Source organism: Manis pentadactyla, chromosome 4, assembly GCF_030020395.1.
Source record: "Manis pentadactyla isolate mManPen7 chromosome 4, mManPen7.hap1, whole genome shotgun sequence".
In the NCBI taxonomy this organism is placed as follows: Eukaryota; Metazoa; Chordata; class Mammalia; order Pholidota; family Manidae; genus Manis; species Manis pentadactyla.
Window position 1 is genome coordinate 157,633,921 of NC_080022.1, and position 18,341 is coordinate 157,652,261.

The window sequence follows — 18,341 nt, forward strand, 5'->3', positions numbered from 1 at the left end:
TACTGGCCTTTCTTTACTGGGACAACTGCGACCTCTAGTGGCTTGTGTTGGGTAATTGTGAGTAGGCTGGGTCTTTGTGTCTTGCCTGGCTGATATGGATGGATCTCCCTTTCTGTGGGCGGGGTTTACCTTAGGCTGTTTCTCTCCTTTCGCAGCGCCAGGAGAGGTAATGGACCGGAGGGCTGTTTGGCTGTTTACCTCTGTGAGGGGTCTCAGAGCTGTTGCCCAGGGGGTTAGTGCGCCCGGTTTTCCCTGTAATTTCCTGCCACTGGGCTGTGACCTATGCTGTTTCCGTCCAGCTGTTAAATCCCTGTCCCTTTAAGACTTTCAAAAAGCCTCCGCTTTTCTTTGTCCCAGGGACATCAGCTTCGGCACCCGCTCAGAGGTCTTACTGCCCTATTTCTTTAGTTACCAGCCCTCTATACGCATGCACTGTGCCTCCGCTCTGGCCCGGATGGCTGGGGCTGGGTGTTTAGCAGTCCTGGGCTCCGTCTCCCTCCTGCTCTGCCTACTCTTCTCCCGCCGGGAGCTGGGGGGAGGGGTGCTCGGGTCCCGTCGGGCCGGGGCTTGTATCTTACCCCTTTCACCAGGCGCTGGGTTCTCGCTGGTGTAGTTGTATTCTGTCTGTTGTCCTGTGTCTTCTGGTCTCTCTTTTAGGATTAGTTGTATTTGTTGTATTTTCAAAAATATATATGTTTTTGGGAGGAGATTCCCACTGTCCTACTCATGCTGCCATGTTGCCTCCCCACCTACCAGTGCGTTTTTATAGAAATATTTAGAGCAGCATAATTCTTTCTTAGATTTTTTTAAATAATCATTTTTTCTGAAATATAGTTTATATTCAACATTATATTGGTTTCAGAGGAACAGCTTCATGATTTATCAATTATATACATTGTTAAATGCTCACTATGATAAATGTAGTTACCATCTATCACCATACTAAGATACTACAATATTAGGAGCCATATTCCCTATCTTACACTTGCATCCCTGTGACTAAATTATTTTATAATTTGAAATTTGTACCTCTATTCCCTTCACCTCTTTCACCTATCACTTCCCCCACCCCCATGGTAACCAACTGTCTGTTCTCGTGTTTGAGTCTGTTTCTGTTGTTGTTAGTTTTGTTTTTCAGATTCCACATATATGTGAAACCATATGGTATTTCTCTTTCTCTGACAGATTTATTTCACTTAGCATAATATCCTCTAGGTCCATTCATGTTGTCACAAATGGCTAGATTTCTTTCTTTTTTATGGCTGAATAACATTCCCTGTGTGTATGTACATCTTTATCCATTCATCTATTGATAGACAGTTGGGTTGCTTTTATATCTTAGCTATTATAAATAATGTTGCAGTGAACACAGGGGTGCACATATCTTTTCAAATTAATGATTTTGCTTTTTTCGAGTAGATTCCCTGAAGTGGAATTGCTGGGTCATATGGTGTTTCTGTTTCTAGTTTTTTAAGAAACCTCCATACTGCCTTCCATAGTTGCACCAATTTGGAATCCCGTCAACAGTGTTGGAGGGTTGTCTTTTCTCCACATCTTCACCAACACTTGTTATTTCTTGCCTTGTTGATGCTAGCCATTCTGGCTGGTGTGAGATGATATCTCAGTGTGATTTTGATTTGCATTTTCCTGGTAATCAGAGGGATTTAATATTTCTTCATGTGTCTGTAGGCCCTCTGTATGTCTTCTTTGGAAAAATGTCTATTCTGGTCCTCTGCCCATTTTTTAATCAGATTATTTGGTTTTTTTGGTGTTGAGTTTTATGAGTAATTTATTTATTTTGAATATTAGCCCCTTAATAGATACATTATTTACAAGTATATTCTCCCATACAGTAGGTTGCCTTTTTGTTTTGTTGATGGTTTCCTTTGCCATGCCTTTTAGTTCAGTGTAGTTTGCTTTTTAGTTTGATGTAGTCACAAGTGTTTATTTTTGCTTTAGTTTCCCTTCTCTGCGGAGGCATCCAGAAAAAACTTCTAATGTTGATGTTCAAGCGTTTGCTGCCTGTGTTTTCTTCTGGAAGGTTTGTTTTCAGGTCTTTATCCATTTCAAGTTTATTTTTATGTATTGTGTAAGACAATGATCCAGTTTCACTCTTGCAGGTAGCTATCTAGCTTTCCCAAAATCATTGATTGAAAAGAACTGTCTTCCCCCATTATATATTCCTGCCTCTTTGTCATGTATTAATTGATCATATAGGCATGGGTGTATTTCTGGGCTCTCTATGGTGTATTTGTGCTTGTACCAGTACCATGTTGTTTTGATTACATCGTTTTGTAGTACAGTTTTAAATCAGAGAGCTCCAGCTATGTTCTTTCTCAAGGTTGCTTTGGCTAATTGGAGGTCTTTTGTGGGTCTTTACAAATTTTAGTATTATTTGCTCCAGTTGTGTTTGAATGCCACTGGTGTTTTGGTAGGGATTGCACTGAATCCATAGATTGCTTTGAATAGTATGGAAATTTTAACATTAACCTCTGCACGAACATGAAATAACTTTCCATTTATTTGTATCATCTTCAGATTCTTTCATCAGTGTTTCATAGTTTTCAGAGTATAGGTATTTAACTCCTTAATTTGAGATAAATTTATTAATTAGAGGTTAGATTTATTGCTAGTATTTTATTATTTTGCTGCAATTGTAAATGGATTGTTTTCTTAATTTCTCTTTCTGTTCATTATTATAGAAGTGCAACTGATTTTATACATTTATTTTGTGTCCTGTGATTTTATTAATTCATTTATTAATTTTATAATTGAATTCATTTATTAATTTTAATTGTTTTTTTGGTGGAGATTTTAGGGTTTCCTACAGATAGTGTTGTCATTTGCAAATAGTGACAGTTTGACTTCTTCCTTACCAATTTGTATGCTTTTTATTTCTTTTTCTTGTCTGATTGCTGTTGCTAGGACTAAAGTAGTGAGAATGGGCATCCTTGTCTTGTTCCTGATCTTAAGGGAAAGTTTTCAGCTTTTTGCCACTGAGTTTTATGTTAGCTATGGGTTCATCATATAAGGACTTTATTATGTTGAGATATGTGCTCTCTATACCCATATTAGGAGTTTTTATCATGAATGGATGTTGAACTTTGTCAGATACTTTCAGCATCTGTTGAGATGATCATATGGTTATCCTTTTTGTTTATGTGATGTCACATTGATTTATATATACTGAACCATCCTTGCATCCTTGGGATAAATTGTACTTGATTGTATTGAATGATCCTTTAATGTATATTTTTATTTGGGTTAATGTATATATTTATTGGGTTAATGTATATATTTATCTGTTGAGGATTTTTGCATCTGTGTGCATCAGGGATATTGGTGTGTAATTTTCTTTTTTTTCAGGGTGATGCTGGGCTCATAGAATGAATTTGGCAGCTTTCCTTCCTCTTCGGTTTTTTGGAATAGTTTGAGTCAGAGAGGTACCAACTCTTATTTAAATGTTTGGTAGAATTCACTTGTGATGCCATCTTGTTACGGGATTTTATTTGTTGGAAGTTAATCTTGATTAACAGTTCAATTTCATTACTAGTAATTGTCTGTTCAAATTTTGTTTCTTCCTGGTTTTCAGTCTTTGGAAGATTGTGTGTTTCTAGGAATTTATCCATTTCTTCCAAGTTATCAAATTTTTGGTATATCATTTTCATAATGCTTTCTTATAATAATCAAGTGTATTTCTGTGGTGTCAGCTGTAACTTCTCTTTCATTTCTGATTTTGAATCCCCTCTCTTTTTCTTGATGAGTCTAGCTAAAGATTTATCTATTTTGTTTATTTTTTCAAAGAACCAGCTCTTAGTTTCATTGATCTTTTCTTTTTTTTTTAGTCTCTGTTTCGTTTATTTCCACTGTGATCTTTATTTCCTTTCTTCTAACTAACTTTGGGCTTTTTGTTTGTTCTTTATCTAGTTCCTTTAGGTGTCAGATTAGATGGTTTGTTGGAGATGTTTCTTGTACTTGAGGTATGCTTGTGTTGCTATAGACTTCCCTCTTAGGACTGCTTTTCATGCACCCAAGGATTTTGAACTATTGTATTTCTATTTTCTATTGTTCTGTTCTATGTTCTGTTTTCTATTGTATTCCTGTGTTCGTCAAGTGTATTTTGATTTTGATGACTCATTGGTTGGTTAGTAGTGTGCTGTTTAGCCTCCATGTTTATGTTTTTTCAATTTTTTTTCTTGTAATTGGCTCCATTTTCATAACATTGGGGTCAGAAAAGATGCTTGATATGATTTCAGTCTTCTTAAATTTATTGAGACTTTGTGCCCTCACATGTGATGATCTGTTCTGGAGAATGTTCCATGTGCATTTGAAAAGAATGTGTATTCTATTGTTGGGGGATGTAATGTTCTATATATGTATCTTAATTCCATTTGGGCTAAAATGTCATTCAAACCCAGTTTCCTTATTGGTTTTCTGTCTGGTTGATCTATTAATTGATGTAAGTGAGGTGTTAAAATCCCCTATTATTATTGTATTACTGTCAGTCTCTCCCTTTATGTCTATTAATATTTGCTTTACACATTTAGGTTCTTTTCTGTTGGGTTCATAGATATTTACAATTGTTAAATCTTCTTGCTGGATTGTGCCCTTAATCATTATATAATATCCTTCTTTGTCTCTTGTTACAGTCTTTGTTTTAAAGTCTTTTTTGTCCGATACAATTATTACTACTACAGCTTGTTTTTTTCATTGCTGTTTGCGTGGAATATCTTCTTCCACCCTTTAGTTTCAGTCTGGGTGTGTCCTTGGGTCTAAAGTGAGTTTCTCATAGGCAGCAAATAGGTGGGGTTTTTTTAAATCCATTTAATCACACTATGTCTTTTGGAGCATTTAGTCCATTTACATTTAAAATAATTATTTATAGATTTGTACTTATTGACATTTTGTTAAATGTTTCCTGGTTATTTTTGTTCTTTTCTGATCCTTTCTTCCTCTTTTGCTCTGTCCTCATGCAGTATGACTTCCTTTAGTGTTATGTTTGGATTCCCTTCTTTTTTATTTTTATGTATCCATTACAGGTTTTTTTGGCTTGTGGTTACCGTGGGGTTCTTATATGAAATCCTACATATATAGCAATCTATGATAAGTTGATGGTCATTTAAATTCAAACACATTCTAACAATGCTACATTTTTTTACTCTCCCTCTTCTGCATTTTATTTATATGATGCCTTTTTATTTAGTGATCCCCTTAACTCATTTTTAGATGTAACTGATTATACTACTTTTGTGTTTTGACCTTTATACTAGCCTTTAAGTAATTGATCTATTACCTCTGGTATAAGTTTTCTTTTACCAGTGAAATTTTCACTTTCATATTTTTCTTCTAGTTAGGAAAATACTTTTTTTTTTCCTCTTAAAGAAGAACCTTTAACATTTCTTATAAGGCTGGTTTAATGGTGGTCAACTCTTTTAACTTATGTTTATCTTTGAAGCTCTTCATCTGCCCTTCTGTTCTGAATGATAACCCTGCTGGATAGAGGATTCTTAGTTGGAAGTTTTTCTTACATCATGCCGCTCCCTTCTGGCCTGTAGAGTTTTTGCTTAAAAATCATCTGATAGCTTTATGGGGTTTCCCTTGTAGGTAACTCATTGCTTTCCTCTTGCTGCTTTTAAGATTTTCTCTTTGTCTTTGATGTTTATCATCTTAATTAACAGTGTTTCTTGGTGAACCTCCTTGAGTTTATCTTTTCTGGGGCTCTCTTTGCTTCCTGGACATGGATATCTCTTTCCTTCTCTAAGTTAGGAAAGTTTTCAGCTATTATTTCTTCAAATAAATTTTCTACTCCTCTCTCTTCTGCTCTAGACCTCCTATGATGCAGATGTTTGGCTGTTTGGTATTGTTCCAGAGCTCCTTTAACCGATATTCATCTTGTTTTTGTTTTTCTTCTTTCGCCATTCAGCTTGAGTGCTTTGATTACTCTGTTTTCCAAATCACCAAGTGTTCTGCATCCTTTCATCTGTTGTTGATTCCCTCTAGCATATTTTTCATTTCACTTATTGTATTCTTATCTCTGATTGATTTTGTTTCATATTTGTAGAGGTTCTCACTGAGTTCCTCCACTCTTTTCTCTCAAGTCTGGTGAGCATCTTTATAATCATCAATTCGACTCTTTATCTGGGAAGTTGCTTAACTCTCTTTCATTTAGTTCCTTTTCTGAAGTTTTGTTTCAGGCATATTTCTCTGTCTCCTCATTTTGTTTGGCTTTCTGTGCTTGATTCTGTGAATTAGTAGAAAAGGCTACCTTTCCCAATCTTGAAGTATTGGCCTTGTGTAGGGAAGATTCCCTGGGGAGATTGCGTGTGCCTGGTGATTTTGGTAGGCTGGTTGGAGGCCTTTTGAGCATGAGATTGAGGTATTCTGTTGTCAGGGCTCTTGGCATGGTTTGGGAAGGGTCCATTTGGAGGAATTGCTGTGTGAATACACTGTTGGGGTCTATGCTACTGGGGAGGCAGTGGGTCCAGGCACATTCTCCTGGAAAGCCCTGTCTCCACAGCTACTGGCTCCATGCCCATGGTGCAGTATAGTGGCCCAGGTGTGCTCTCCAAGGGTTGGAGTTGACTGTGGCTGCAGCCCAAATGTACTCTCTGGCTGACATATCTGGGTGTGGGCAGGGACTGGGAAGCTGCTGTGTCTCTGTCTTTCCTGCTGTGTTTTTATGTTATGTTTCTTTCCCTTGTTGTGTAGAAGGTATTTATCAGTCCTCAGTTCTTCCTCATGATGCGTTGCACTGTCTATAGTTGTAGATTCAGTGTGAAGGTGTGAGGAGATGGGTTCAGACTTTCTCTGTGCTGTCATCTTTCCCCCATAGGGCATTTTCTTGTCTGAAACAATACTGTCTGAGAATGAATCTGGTCAAAGTGGTGCTGCCATTAGATCTTTTCAAACTGTTCCTCTAGGTTTTGGGGGCCTCAGGTCATCACATCCATTAACAGAGACTCTGTGTAGGATCTGAGTCTGTGACATCACCTGGGAAAGGCTGCAGGCTCTGGAGCAGGAGCACAACCACCACTGATTCTGCTTTTTAATTTAAGAAAAAGAAGTGTAATTTATAAAAAAGCATGTGAAAAAAGTAGAGAAAGCTGGGGGAAAAAAAAGTAGCTTGAGACTAGACTGTGTAGTATAGGACCTTGAATGTCATGCTAATGCATATAGGCGTTGTGATAAAATCAAGGACTCAGGTAGACCAGTGTGACATGTTAGCAGTATTAATCTGGCTTGGCTCTGGAAGAAAGGAGCCCATCACTGATCTGTTTGCTTTTTTTATGAGGTGTAATACATTTTTTAAAATGTGAGCTTCAAGAGCATTTATCTGCTTATAAGTTCAGTAGCTTTATTTTTGGTAACCAAAAGCAACCCTATTTCTTTCCCAAGGGAGTAAAGAAATAAGTTGGATATATTCATATACTGAGGTACTGCACAGCAATAATGAAAATGAATAAACCACTACATAAAGCAACATAGAGGAATCTCATGAACATAATGTTGAGCAAAGAAGCAAGATGTAAGCGTACATACTCTATCATTACATTTATATGATGTTGAAGAACAAAATTAATCCCTGGGGTTTGACTCAGGATGGAGGCTATGGAGAAAGGTTCCTGAGCAGTTTTAGGAGGCATGGGGGATTCTGGGGTGCCAGTGCTTTGTGAACATTCATTAGGCTATAATCTCACATGAGACAGACACACCCAGAATGATGGCATTATTAAAAACACACACACACACCCAGAATGATGGCAATATTAGCTCTGAGAGAGGGAAACTGAACTAGATTCTAAAGTCTTTGTTGCTAGTGGATTAATATGATAGTAAAAAGGCTAGGAACATGTGCAGGAGGGAGTAGCCAAAGGGCATCAACCAGAAAGGAAAGGTGAAAGTAATGGCCTGGAAGGGCACTGAGAAACAGGAGACTGCTAACACTCCTTCCTGTACTATGTATGGGTCCATCTGACTTGGGAGAATGAGCAACTTTTATTTTTAAAGAAGAACCAGATATCAGGGCAGTAGATACCATACACTGGGCTACTGAGCTTGCTTATTATCCAATCAGAGCCACCTGAATATTTTTGGGAAAAAGGTCCTGGATCCCAGTCCAATATTCTTGCTTAGTACATCTGGGTTGGAGCCAGGGATCTGTAATTTTTAAAACTACTCCAGCTGATTGATATGCATCCTGATTTGGAGACTCTAGTATAGGAATAGGGTGAAGAAACAGTTTCAAGGTTGGCAGAGGGGATAGTTTTCTGCTATTTTAAATAGTACTTGCAGTGGGTATAGAACCAGAGAAGAAAAATTGGCAATGGGATAATCCTTGGAAGAGGAAAAAGAGTAAATAGAAGGTAAAGACATGAGGATGTGAATATAGATGAAAAACATGTAAGTAAATAATTATCTTAAAACTTTGAATAATTGAACTTTTTTCTAAGTTAATTTCCTGCTGCAACTCTTTGAAATATTCATGAATAGTCAGAACCTGATTATCTTATGTTATTTTTATGTTATCTCTATTAAAACTTCACTGAATGTAATGTTTTTTAACCTTGTATTTCTTTAGAAAATATTTAAATAGCTTTATTAAACGTTGTCACTTTTAACCAATATTTCCATACCTGAAATTTGTTAGGCATTGTACTAGGCAGTAGAGAAAAGTTAGATGGTTTCACTGGCTTAAGGAGCTGAGTCCAATATAGGTGATATATATAGGACCTTTGCTCACAGCTATCTATACTGTGCATCAGTCATTACAAGTTTAGTCTAAAAACTTCAAATTTTACTCCAGTATTTATTCAAGCTAGGACAAAAGTCTATCAAACTGTCATAGTATGTATGTTTTGCTGTCCAAAGGCCAGGAGAAGGGTCATATTTTGGTGTCTAGTTCCTTGGGATCAGTTTTACAATGGAGCTTTGTCTTCCAACTAAGACCACTTGGTTATGGGATATATTCTCCTTTTCCTCACCATCATCCCCCTAGTTGTAAATATTGTACACATTGTTACCTTTTTATTTCTAGGGTTCAGGTGGGGTTGAGTATTGCTCCTGAATTCTTTCTGGACACTAATGAGGTCATTGCTCAGTCCCTATATTTGTGTGTATCTCTCTGGCAATCTGGTTTCTTCTTTGTGCTTCACATCATAAACACCAATTCCTAGGAGACAAAGCCATAGACAAGTACAGTTGACCCTGGAAACAACATAGATTTGAACTGTAAGGGTCCACTTACAGATTTTTTTTTAATAAATATATTGGATAATTTTTTTGAAGAGTTGGTGACAATTTGAAAGGCTGTTTTCTTTTTTTTTAGGCTTTATTGTTAGAATACAGTATATAATAAAACATACAGAATATCTGTTAATTGATTAAGTTTTTGGTAAGGCTTCTAGTCAACAGTGGGCTGTTAGTAGTTCAGTTTCTGGGGAGTCAGAAGTTAATACCCAGATTTTTTACTGCATGGGGGAGCCAGCACTCCTAACCCCTGTCTTGTTCAAGGGCCAACTGTATTCAGACAATATTAATGAGCTTACTTTTTCTTTTAAGTATTCTTAAATTTGTGCAAATACATAGCATGCATTTTCTAACATCTCGGTTACTTTTGCAGGTAGTAACCAAGGCTATGTGGGTGCCAGTACCAGAATGTCAAGAAGAGCACATTTATGCTCTGCTGCTACCAGTAGTTTATTAGACATTGATCCTTTAATTTTAATACATTTGTTGGACCTTAAGGACCGGAGCAGTATGGAAAATTTGTGGGGCTTACAGCCTCGTCCACCTGCTTCACTTTTGCAGCCCACAGGTAAGATACTAACAATACTTACTCTTTTTTCTGTGGTTCTCCAAAAAAACTCTTGATTTTAAGCCAAGTATTTCATCTAAGTATAACATGGTATGTTCTTGTAGCAAATTGATTTTTCATTGAATGTCATAAAAAATGTCCTTTATATCGAATTAATTTTTGTTGTTGTTCAAAACTTTTTTGTGTAAAAATAATGTCAAAATGCCTGTAAGAAGGTTTTTAATATGATCTGCTATTTAGACTATGTCTAACTGACATTTGATCCATATGAAATAGTCTTCTTTGTGAATGACTTTAGAATTTTGCAGGCCTCATGGATACCCTAACATTCACATAGAACTGTGTCTAAACTAAATATAGAAAAAGATGGTTTACTCATGCTTTGATTGATTTTCAGTAGCCTAAAAATGTCTATCAGATCAGTGTTTTATTTGCAATGGTTATTAAAGGGAAATTACATTTGTGTTACTGTGATTGTGACGTACACATACACATAATCGATGGTAGGGTCTAAACCTGGATTTTTTCAAACTCTTAAGCATAGTTTTAAACAGCTAAGGATTTACCTTTAAATGGCACATTTTAAAAACCATTTTTATTGGAAACTTTTCTAAAATATACTGAATTTTTTCTTACCTTCTTAAATAATAGTATTATACAAATCAAATCAATGATTTAGAACAGTGATTTTGATGCTTCTTTAAAGCAACAAAACTCATTTTTCAAATATAGTCTAAGGCAAAGCCTCAGTGCAGAAAACAGAAGTAGAGCTGAGCTGCTCTAATAGGGGATGGACTCAGAGTATGGCTTATTTGGACATCCTTCCTAAGGTGTGCTTCCTAGAAGTCTGGGTCCTTAGTTTGAAAGTTTCCAGCCAGGTTATGACACAATTGCTTTTTATCTATATTCCAACTACATTTTGTATTAATACCTGACTTTTGTAGCACTTATGGCATAATTTAACATTTTTTCTAAGATATTTTTATTGTAGAAAAATTGGAAAGTACAGAAAATTGCAAAGAAAATAAAAATCACACATAGTTCTTCAGTGATCACATGTGATCTTGTGATCATTAAAAAAAAAACTTACCACATTGGCAAAAAGGTTTTGTTTAAAGTAGAACTAGTGTTGTTTTCAAAGACCTACTGAAACAAATAAGCTGTGACTCTGCAGGTAGATGTGTACAGTGGTTTAAACTTTTTGAGTAAAATTTTGTAGTAGGTTTAAAAATACCTCCATCCTTTCATCCTGTAATTTCACTTCTAGAAGTATATCCCAAAGATAAAACAATGAGTTGTTTGAAAATATCCATTAATGTAATTATGGCTGAAAAATTATAGTTTATCCGTACAATAAGCATATTTTATAGACATGTAAAAGCATGGTTTTGAAAAAAAATATTGTCTTTGGAAAAATGAATGCCAACTATATAAACAGGATAAAATCTCAGTTCTTCAAAAATTTAGTTTTCTATGTAAAACTAATAATATAAATGAGATGACCTGAGTTTCAAATCAAGGTAATTAAGATGCTAATGACAAGGAGGATGGGGAAAATAGAGAGCAAGAACAAGTCTTGGATTTAAACATCTTGAGTTGAACATACCATTGGGATGGCAAAGTAGAGAAGCTAGTAGACAGCTAAAACTTAACTGGAGTACAGGCAGTTACTTGCCTAGAAGTGTTACTATACACTTTAAACTAAGGGAGTAAAATTGCAGAAGAGAGAAGTTTTAAGAAAATTTTAAAAAGAAAAGGCCAGAGTAATCATGATGAATATCTGATTTTACTGAGTGTGCGAAAGATGAGCCAGATGAAGAACCATTGGAAAGGAGAAAGACCAAGAGAGCAGTCATGGAAGCCAAATGAAAATAACCTATTTGTGAGAGGGTATTAAAAGCTAATATTGCAGAAAGATTCAGTTTTCATTTTATTAAAATACTTGCTTGGGTTCCGAAGTTTATTTTATGTATTTGTTCCTTCTCGATTTGTATTATCTTCCATTTTCCTTTGTCTTACTGCTCCTGCTAGGACTTCCAGTATGATGTTGAAAAGAAGTGGTGAGAGGAGACATCATCCTTGCCTTGTTTCTGATCCTGGTGAGAAAGCTTCAGGTTTCTCACCACTAAGTATGATGCTAGCTGTAGGTGTTTTGAAGCTATTCTTTATGATTTGAGGAAGTTCCCCTCTGTTCCTGATTTACTGAGACTTTTTAAAATCATGAATAGGCATTGGATTTTATCAGATGCTTTTTCTGCATCTGTTGATATCATGTGATGCTTTACATTGATTTTCAAATGTTGAATCAGCTTTGTATACCTGGGATAAATCCCACTTGGTGGTGGTATATAATTCTGTACATTATTAGATGATATTCATTAATATACCTTTGAGGATTTGTGCATCTGTGTACATGAGAAATGTTGGTCTGTAGTTTTATTTTCTTGTAATAATGTCTTTGTGTGGTACTTAATGCTACAGTAATGCCGACCTCATAGATTGAGTTAGGAAGTACTCCCCTGCTTCTATCCTTGGAGATAATAGATACAGGCCTGTTTTTTTTTGTTTGTTTGTTTGTTTTTTGGTACAGGCCTTTTAAGATTGTGTCTTCTGTATTTTGACAGATTGTCTTTCAAGGAATTGGTCTATTATATCTAGGTTATCAAATTTATTGGCATAGAGCTGTTCATGGTATTCCTTTATTACTCTTTTATTCTTTCTTTCAACACATACTGAGTGAACACCTATTATGTATCAGACTCACTGTTAATTCATGTTCATAACCACTGTGCTGTAAAAGGAACATTGAAAGAGTCATCAGGGTATGAAAGACAGGTAATGTAGCTGAGCCAGATTTTAAGGTACCTGTAAGTAGTAAGTAGAACTAGAAGTCAAATTGGGTCTATTCTGTGAAGTGCTTTGCATGATAGCCTGAGGAATTCATTCATAGTGGGCAGTGGGGAGCTATTGTTTCATTTTAGGAGAGGTGTGGTTCAAGCTGTGTTTTAGAAAGCTGGCAGCATGGAGGAAACTATCAGAAATGGAAGTTTAATCAGGGTACTATTGTAGAAGTTTATGTCAGTGCTTCCTAGGATTAGAGGGCAAACTCATACACTTGTATTGACAAATCAGAAACTTCAGAGACCGAGAAAGCTCTGAAATTTAAGTGTTTATTGAAAGACAGTTACTTAAATTTACATTGACTGTAGATAAGGAGAGTAGGTCAACAGGAAGTGGGGAAGATCCAGGGATAGATGGTTAGTCCATAGATGAGGTTTATGGATTGGTTGTTGAATGACAGTCAGGGTCTGTTCACATGTAAGAGAAATGCAGTATTTCTGGGGCCTTCTTAGATAATTTTTGAAATGACTTCACTCAGGAATGTGGAATCTCATATATATATATATGGCTTAAGGTTATTGACTGGTTAACTTCCCTTGTCACTCTGGCCCTTATGTCAGTTGATTTTAGGACATCTCAAAATTTTTTCTTTATCACTGTGTATTTTCTCAATCAGCATATGATTAAAAATACATAGAACTGAGGTAAGGTCTTCAGAATATTTTGATATTATAAAAGTTCTAGTTAACATCTAGGGAATACATTAATCTAGGCACTATATAGTTAAGATTTTGCTTATGGTATGGCAGTGATATTTGGAACCTTGTGAAGTTAGAGTTTATATGGCTTGGTGACCAATTGGAATGTGGTAAAGCGGACTCTGAAGAAGTTTAGATAATCAGGAGAAGGGCGGCAGCTTTAACAAATACCAAGCTCTAGAGGAAAAGCTGTAGAGAACTGTCATTCCTGAGGGCGTTAACTGAATGATATGAAAGAAGTATTACAGGTGAGACTCTCAGTTCTCATTAATTTGACTTGGCAAATTCAGGAAGGTGTCTTTCTTCAGTGCAGTAAGTATAAGTTGTCAGGTTCCCCTGGTATAAGATCCCATAGCACTGTACACTTTCCTGTCTTGGCATTTATCACACAATAGTGAAATGGATTATTTTTCATTTTTCCCTGTTGGACTCTGAGCTTTGTAAGAGCAAAGATGATCATTCATCTTGTTCACTGTTGTTCCCCCTGTCCAGTCCAGTGCCTGGCATTTGAAACAGGCTTGGTAATTGTTTATCCATTTTCAGATAATGCAGGTATGTTTAAATATTTTTTTAATTTTCCCATTTGGGAAAATTTTTTACTTTTTAAAATTCTTATCAGTTTCTAGAAATAAACTGAGCCATATGGATTAATACAAATTTTCATATTTAAGTTCATGTAGCTGTAGTGGGAACCACAAAGATTTTATTTAGCAAAACATTTTGAGTATTTTGTGCCATACACTGTTTGGCCTGGAATATGAAGATCACTAAGATCCACTCTTTTTTTTTGGTATCATTAATGTACAATTACATAGCAACATCATGGTTACTAGACTCTGCCCAAGGATCCACTCTTAAGTTGTTCACAGTCCACGTTTGTCTTCTTTAACTGTAATGTGATAGGTGCTGCAGTAGATATATACTCCCTCTACTGTACAAAATTAGCTAAGAATTGATTTGGAATGAGGGGGACTATTGGTGGTTTAGGCAACTGGAAGAGGGGACATTTCATATTATAGCTAGTGAATTTGGGTTGTCAGAGAGCAAAGGGAATAGGACATATGAAGAGCATGAAGCATGATGGAGCATGATTGATGAATTAGGAAGAGTTGCAAGTAATTCCAAACGGTTGGGGTATGTTTGGGGTAGAGCAGAAGATAAGCATCAAGAGATAAGTTAGAGTCAGGTAATGTAGGGCCTCATTTGCCTGCTGGTGCTTTTCTAAATGATTCTGAGCAGGAAAATATCAGATGTTACTTTGGGTTTTAGAAAACTGCTCTGACATCTTAGAGGACAAAGGATTGGATGAAAACTGCTGTGGAGTGCTTTCACACCCTTCTGAGCCTCACGACAATCCTGTTATATGTATATTGTTATTATCATCGTTTTACAAATAAATAAATGGACTCAAAAGTTGGCAGACTTATAGATAGAAAGCTGGAGCAATGAAATGGTAGATCTGGACCAAATCCTGGGTTTATGAAATCTCTCCTCATTCTTTTGTGAGTGCTTTCAACTGCAAGTAACAAAATGCTGCTAATAATGGTGGCTTAACGAATAAGGGCACTTTATTATGCATTGTCAAGAAGTCTGGAGGTAGGTGATGGTAATAAGATGGTCTCATGGTAGTAAGATGACTGCCACAGCTCCAGACATCATATATTCACAAGAATGTGTAAGTGAAGATCACAGACTACTCTGGAGGCAAGCTCCTCAGTTTGAATTCAAGCTCCTCTACTTACTATAGTATGTTACATTGAGTATGCTATATAACTTTTCAAAGTCTGTCTTTACTCATTTATAAAATGAAGATAATAATAGTATGTACTTCAGAGGATTGATATGAGAGAAGTAAATGACTTAATACTTATAAAATGACACTCAGTGTAAGCCCTCTGTTAAATAAATACACAATAAATTCTCCCTATCAGGATAGCAGATCTGTCCCTGAAGTGAACCTCAACCCCCTCCCCCTCTTTGTTTAGACCTAGTCAGGTGTCCACCCTAAGTGCTGTCAAAGAGGAATGAGCTTAGACCAGTCCTGGACCTGTATCACCTGGGGCTGAAGGGGTGCCCCAGCCTCCCAGCACATTGCGGCCCACCTGATAGCTGAATACAGTCTGGGTCCCTTTGGCAGGTAGAAGTGAGGGAAGGGCTGTGATCACCTTTTTCTATATTTCCACTTGTATGGTAGAAGGTTGTTGCAGTGTCTAAGCAGGCTTAGCTATTGTTCTTGCTTATAAAGGACTTGTTCTTTGTCTTGTTGGATGCCCGTTGGTCCCTCATTTGGGGTTCTTGTGGGGCCTTGGCTTTTTGCTTTGAGTCAGTTGTAATGTTCTTTGATTTCCAAAATACCTACCTCTTTTTCCTTTCCTGCAATAGAAAGTCTGTATTTTCTTAGCTTGTGCCTGTTTTTTTAATATTTGGGTAGGGGGAGAAGAAATTAAAAACAGCTTCAACTACTTTCTCTGGGAAGAGAGAAAACATTGTTACTTTAGTGACAGCAAAGACTCAATGACAGGGAGCTACTCCTTTATGATGATTCATGGCACTTACCAGTTGCTGCTACATTATAATAGTTCAGTAAGTCAGCTTTTTGAATGTAGTATACCACATACAGCAAATCTGCCCATGTACTTAGCTTCTAGATTTTTTTTTTTCAATTTAAAATACAATAAAAGCTCAGTGTAGAATATTTAAGAAGACTGGGAAAGTATAAAGAAGAAAGCACAGGTGACAGGGCCGTTTTTTCAACTTTTAGAATTCACTATGTAATTCTGATTTGAGTGATTATAAGGTGGCCTAGATTCTAATTCGGAAGGTGTGAATAAAGTTAGGATACTTTTGGTTAATGGAATTTAATGCATTCTTTTATTGTTGATACCACCTAAAGAACCTCAACTTATTTATGACATCAAATTTGTATATCTTCACAGTATAAAGTGATTTCATGAGTATTAAAGTCTCTGTTAACATGACTTGTCACTTTCTCTCTGAAGCATCATATTCTCGAAAAGATAAAGATCAAAGGAAGCAGCAGGCAATGTGGCGAGTTCCCTCTGATTTAAAGATGCTAAAAAGACTCAAAACTCAAATGGCTGAAGTTCGATGTGTGAAAACTGATGTAAAGAACACACTTTCAGAAATAAAGAGCAGCAATGCTGCTTCTGGAGACATGCACACAAGCCTTTTTTCTGCTGACCAGGCAGCTCTGGCTGCATGTGGAACTGAAAACTCTGTCAGATTACAGGATTTGGGGATGGAACTCTTGGCAAAGTCATCAGTTGCCAGTTGTTACATACGAAACTGTAAGTGAAAAGGATACTACGAGTGTCCTTTCTCCACTTGTCATTTGGGAAGCTTGAGGATGTGTTATTTTCAGAATAATAATTTAAACATCTCTCTTACAATTAAGATTGTATTTATGTATAGTCTTTTCTCCCATTCAGAACTGACTGTATATTTTCTATATAATAAAGCTAACATTTTTGATTGCCTGTTCTATACTGGGCAATAAACAAGATGAAATCCTTAACCTCATGGATCTTGCATTTATGTATTCATGTGGTGGGAATTGGACATTAAAATGTGTAAAGATTTTACACATTAACACTTTACACTTTAAATAAAGATAATTTCAGTTGGTAAAATGCTGTGAAGGAAAAAACAGAGTAGTGGGGTGGGAAGAACAGGTAAGGAATGTGCTACTTTAGTTAGGGTGTCAGGGAAAGTCTGAAGAGGCAACATTTCAACTGAGACCTGGAGGTTAAGGTGGCAGCCATGCAGAGATCTGAGGGAAGCAGTATTCAGGGCAAACAGAACAGAAGATGCAAAGTCAGTGATACAGGATTTGCTCTGCATGTTTGAAGGCTCGAAGGAAGACCAATATGGCTGAATATGGTGGGAGGGGAGAATAATAGGAGATTAATCAAAGAGGTAGGCAGGATCTTGTAATAACTCAATACAGAGTTTGAGTTTTATTCTGGTTTTAGGAGGAAGTCTCTAGAGAATACAAATTAGGCTATTTATGATTTGATTTACTTTTTACAAAGATTACTTTGCTGGTGGTGTGGAGAAGGATCTTAAAAGTGTTGGGGGTGGGAGTCATGAGACCAGTAAACAGCATATAACAATAGCTTTTGTGAAATATGGTGGCTTATTCTGGAGTTATTGCAGTGGGTAGAAGGAGTTGCTCATATAGTCTAGCCATCTTTCTTGACTTAGGTTCCCATCTTTCTTAGTTCTTCTAAAGATGGCACAGAACTACTATTCTAGATATAGAGACAAGTTAATTCATTACATACAGTGGATATTTTAGACGTGGAGAGCTCAGTTCTTTCCCACAATCCTGCTAAGATTGTGTTTTAGGGATAGTGTTTTAGGGAAAGAAAAAAAACTAAGAATGATGTTGAAGTTTTTGGTCTAAGCAACTTAGCAACTGGTGTTACTGAGATGCAAATCAAATAAGGTTACCATTTTAACAATTTTTAAATGCACAGCTCAGTGGCATTAAGTACATTCACACTGTTGTACAACCATCTCCAGAAAAGTTCATCTCCAGAACCTTTTCCTCACCCCAAACTGAAATTCTTTATTCCCTTTTCTCCCAATCCCTGGTAACCCCTATTCTACTTTCTGTTTCTATGAACGTGTTATTCCAGATAGCTCATATAAGTGGAATCATAGAATATTTGTCTTTTTGTGTCTGGCTTATTTCACGTTAGTGTAATGTTTTCAAGTTTCATCCATATTGTAGCATGTTTCAGAATTTCCTTCTTTTCTGAAGCTGAATAATATTCCATGGCATGTATATACCAGGTTTTGTTTATCCATTCATCTGTTGATGGACATTTGGGTTATTTTCTGTCTTTTGGCTATCGTGAATAATGCTGCTATAAACTTGAGTGTACAAATATCTGTTCCAGTCT

General features: G+C 36.4%; 1 protein-coding gene across 2 annotated transcripts in view; it reads left to right on the plus strand.

The window, feature by feature from the left end:
- Window positions 1–18,341, plus strand: part of TRIM37 (tripartite motif containing 37) — a 160,559-nt gene that overhangs the window by 101,292 nt on the left and 40,926 nt on the right. The window contains exons 18-19 of one of the 2 annotated variants that reach the window (XM_036879657.2): window positions 9,620–9,814; window positions 16,413–16,721. In XM_036879657.2, the coding sequence (XP_036735552.1) occupies window positions 9,620–9,814; window positions 16,413–16,721 (504 nt within the window). The remainder of the gene's footprint in view (window positions 1–9,619; window positions 9,815–16,412; window positions 16,722–18,341) is intronic. The other variant, XM_036879658.2, reaches the window with a different exon arrangement.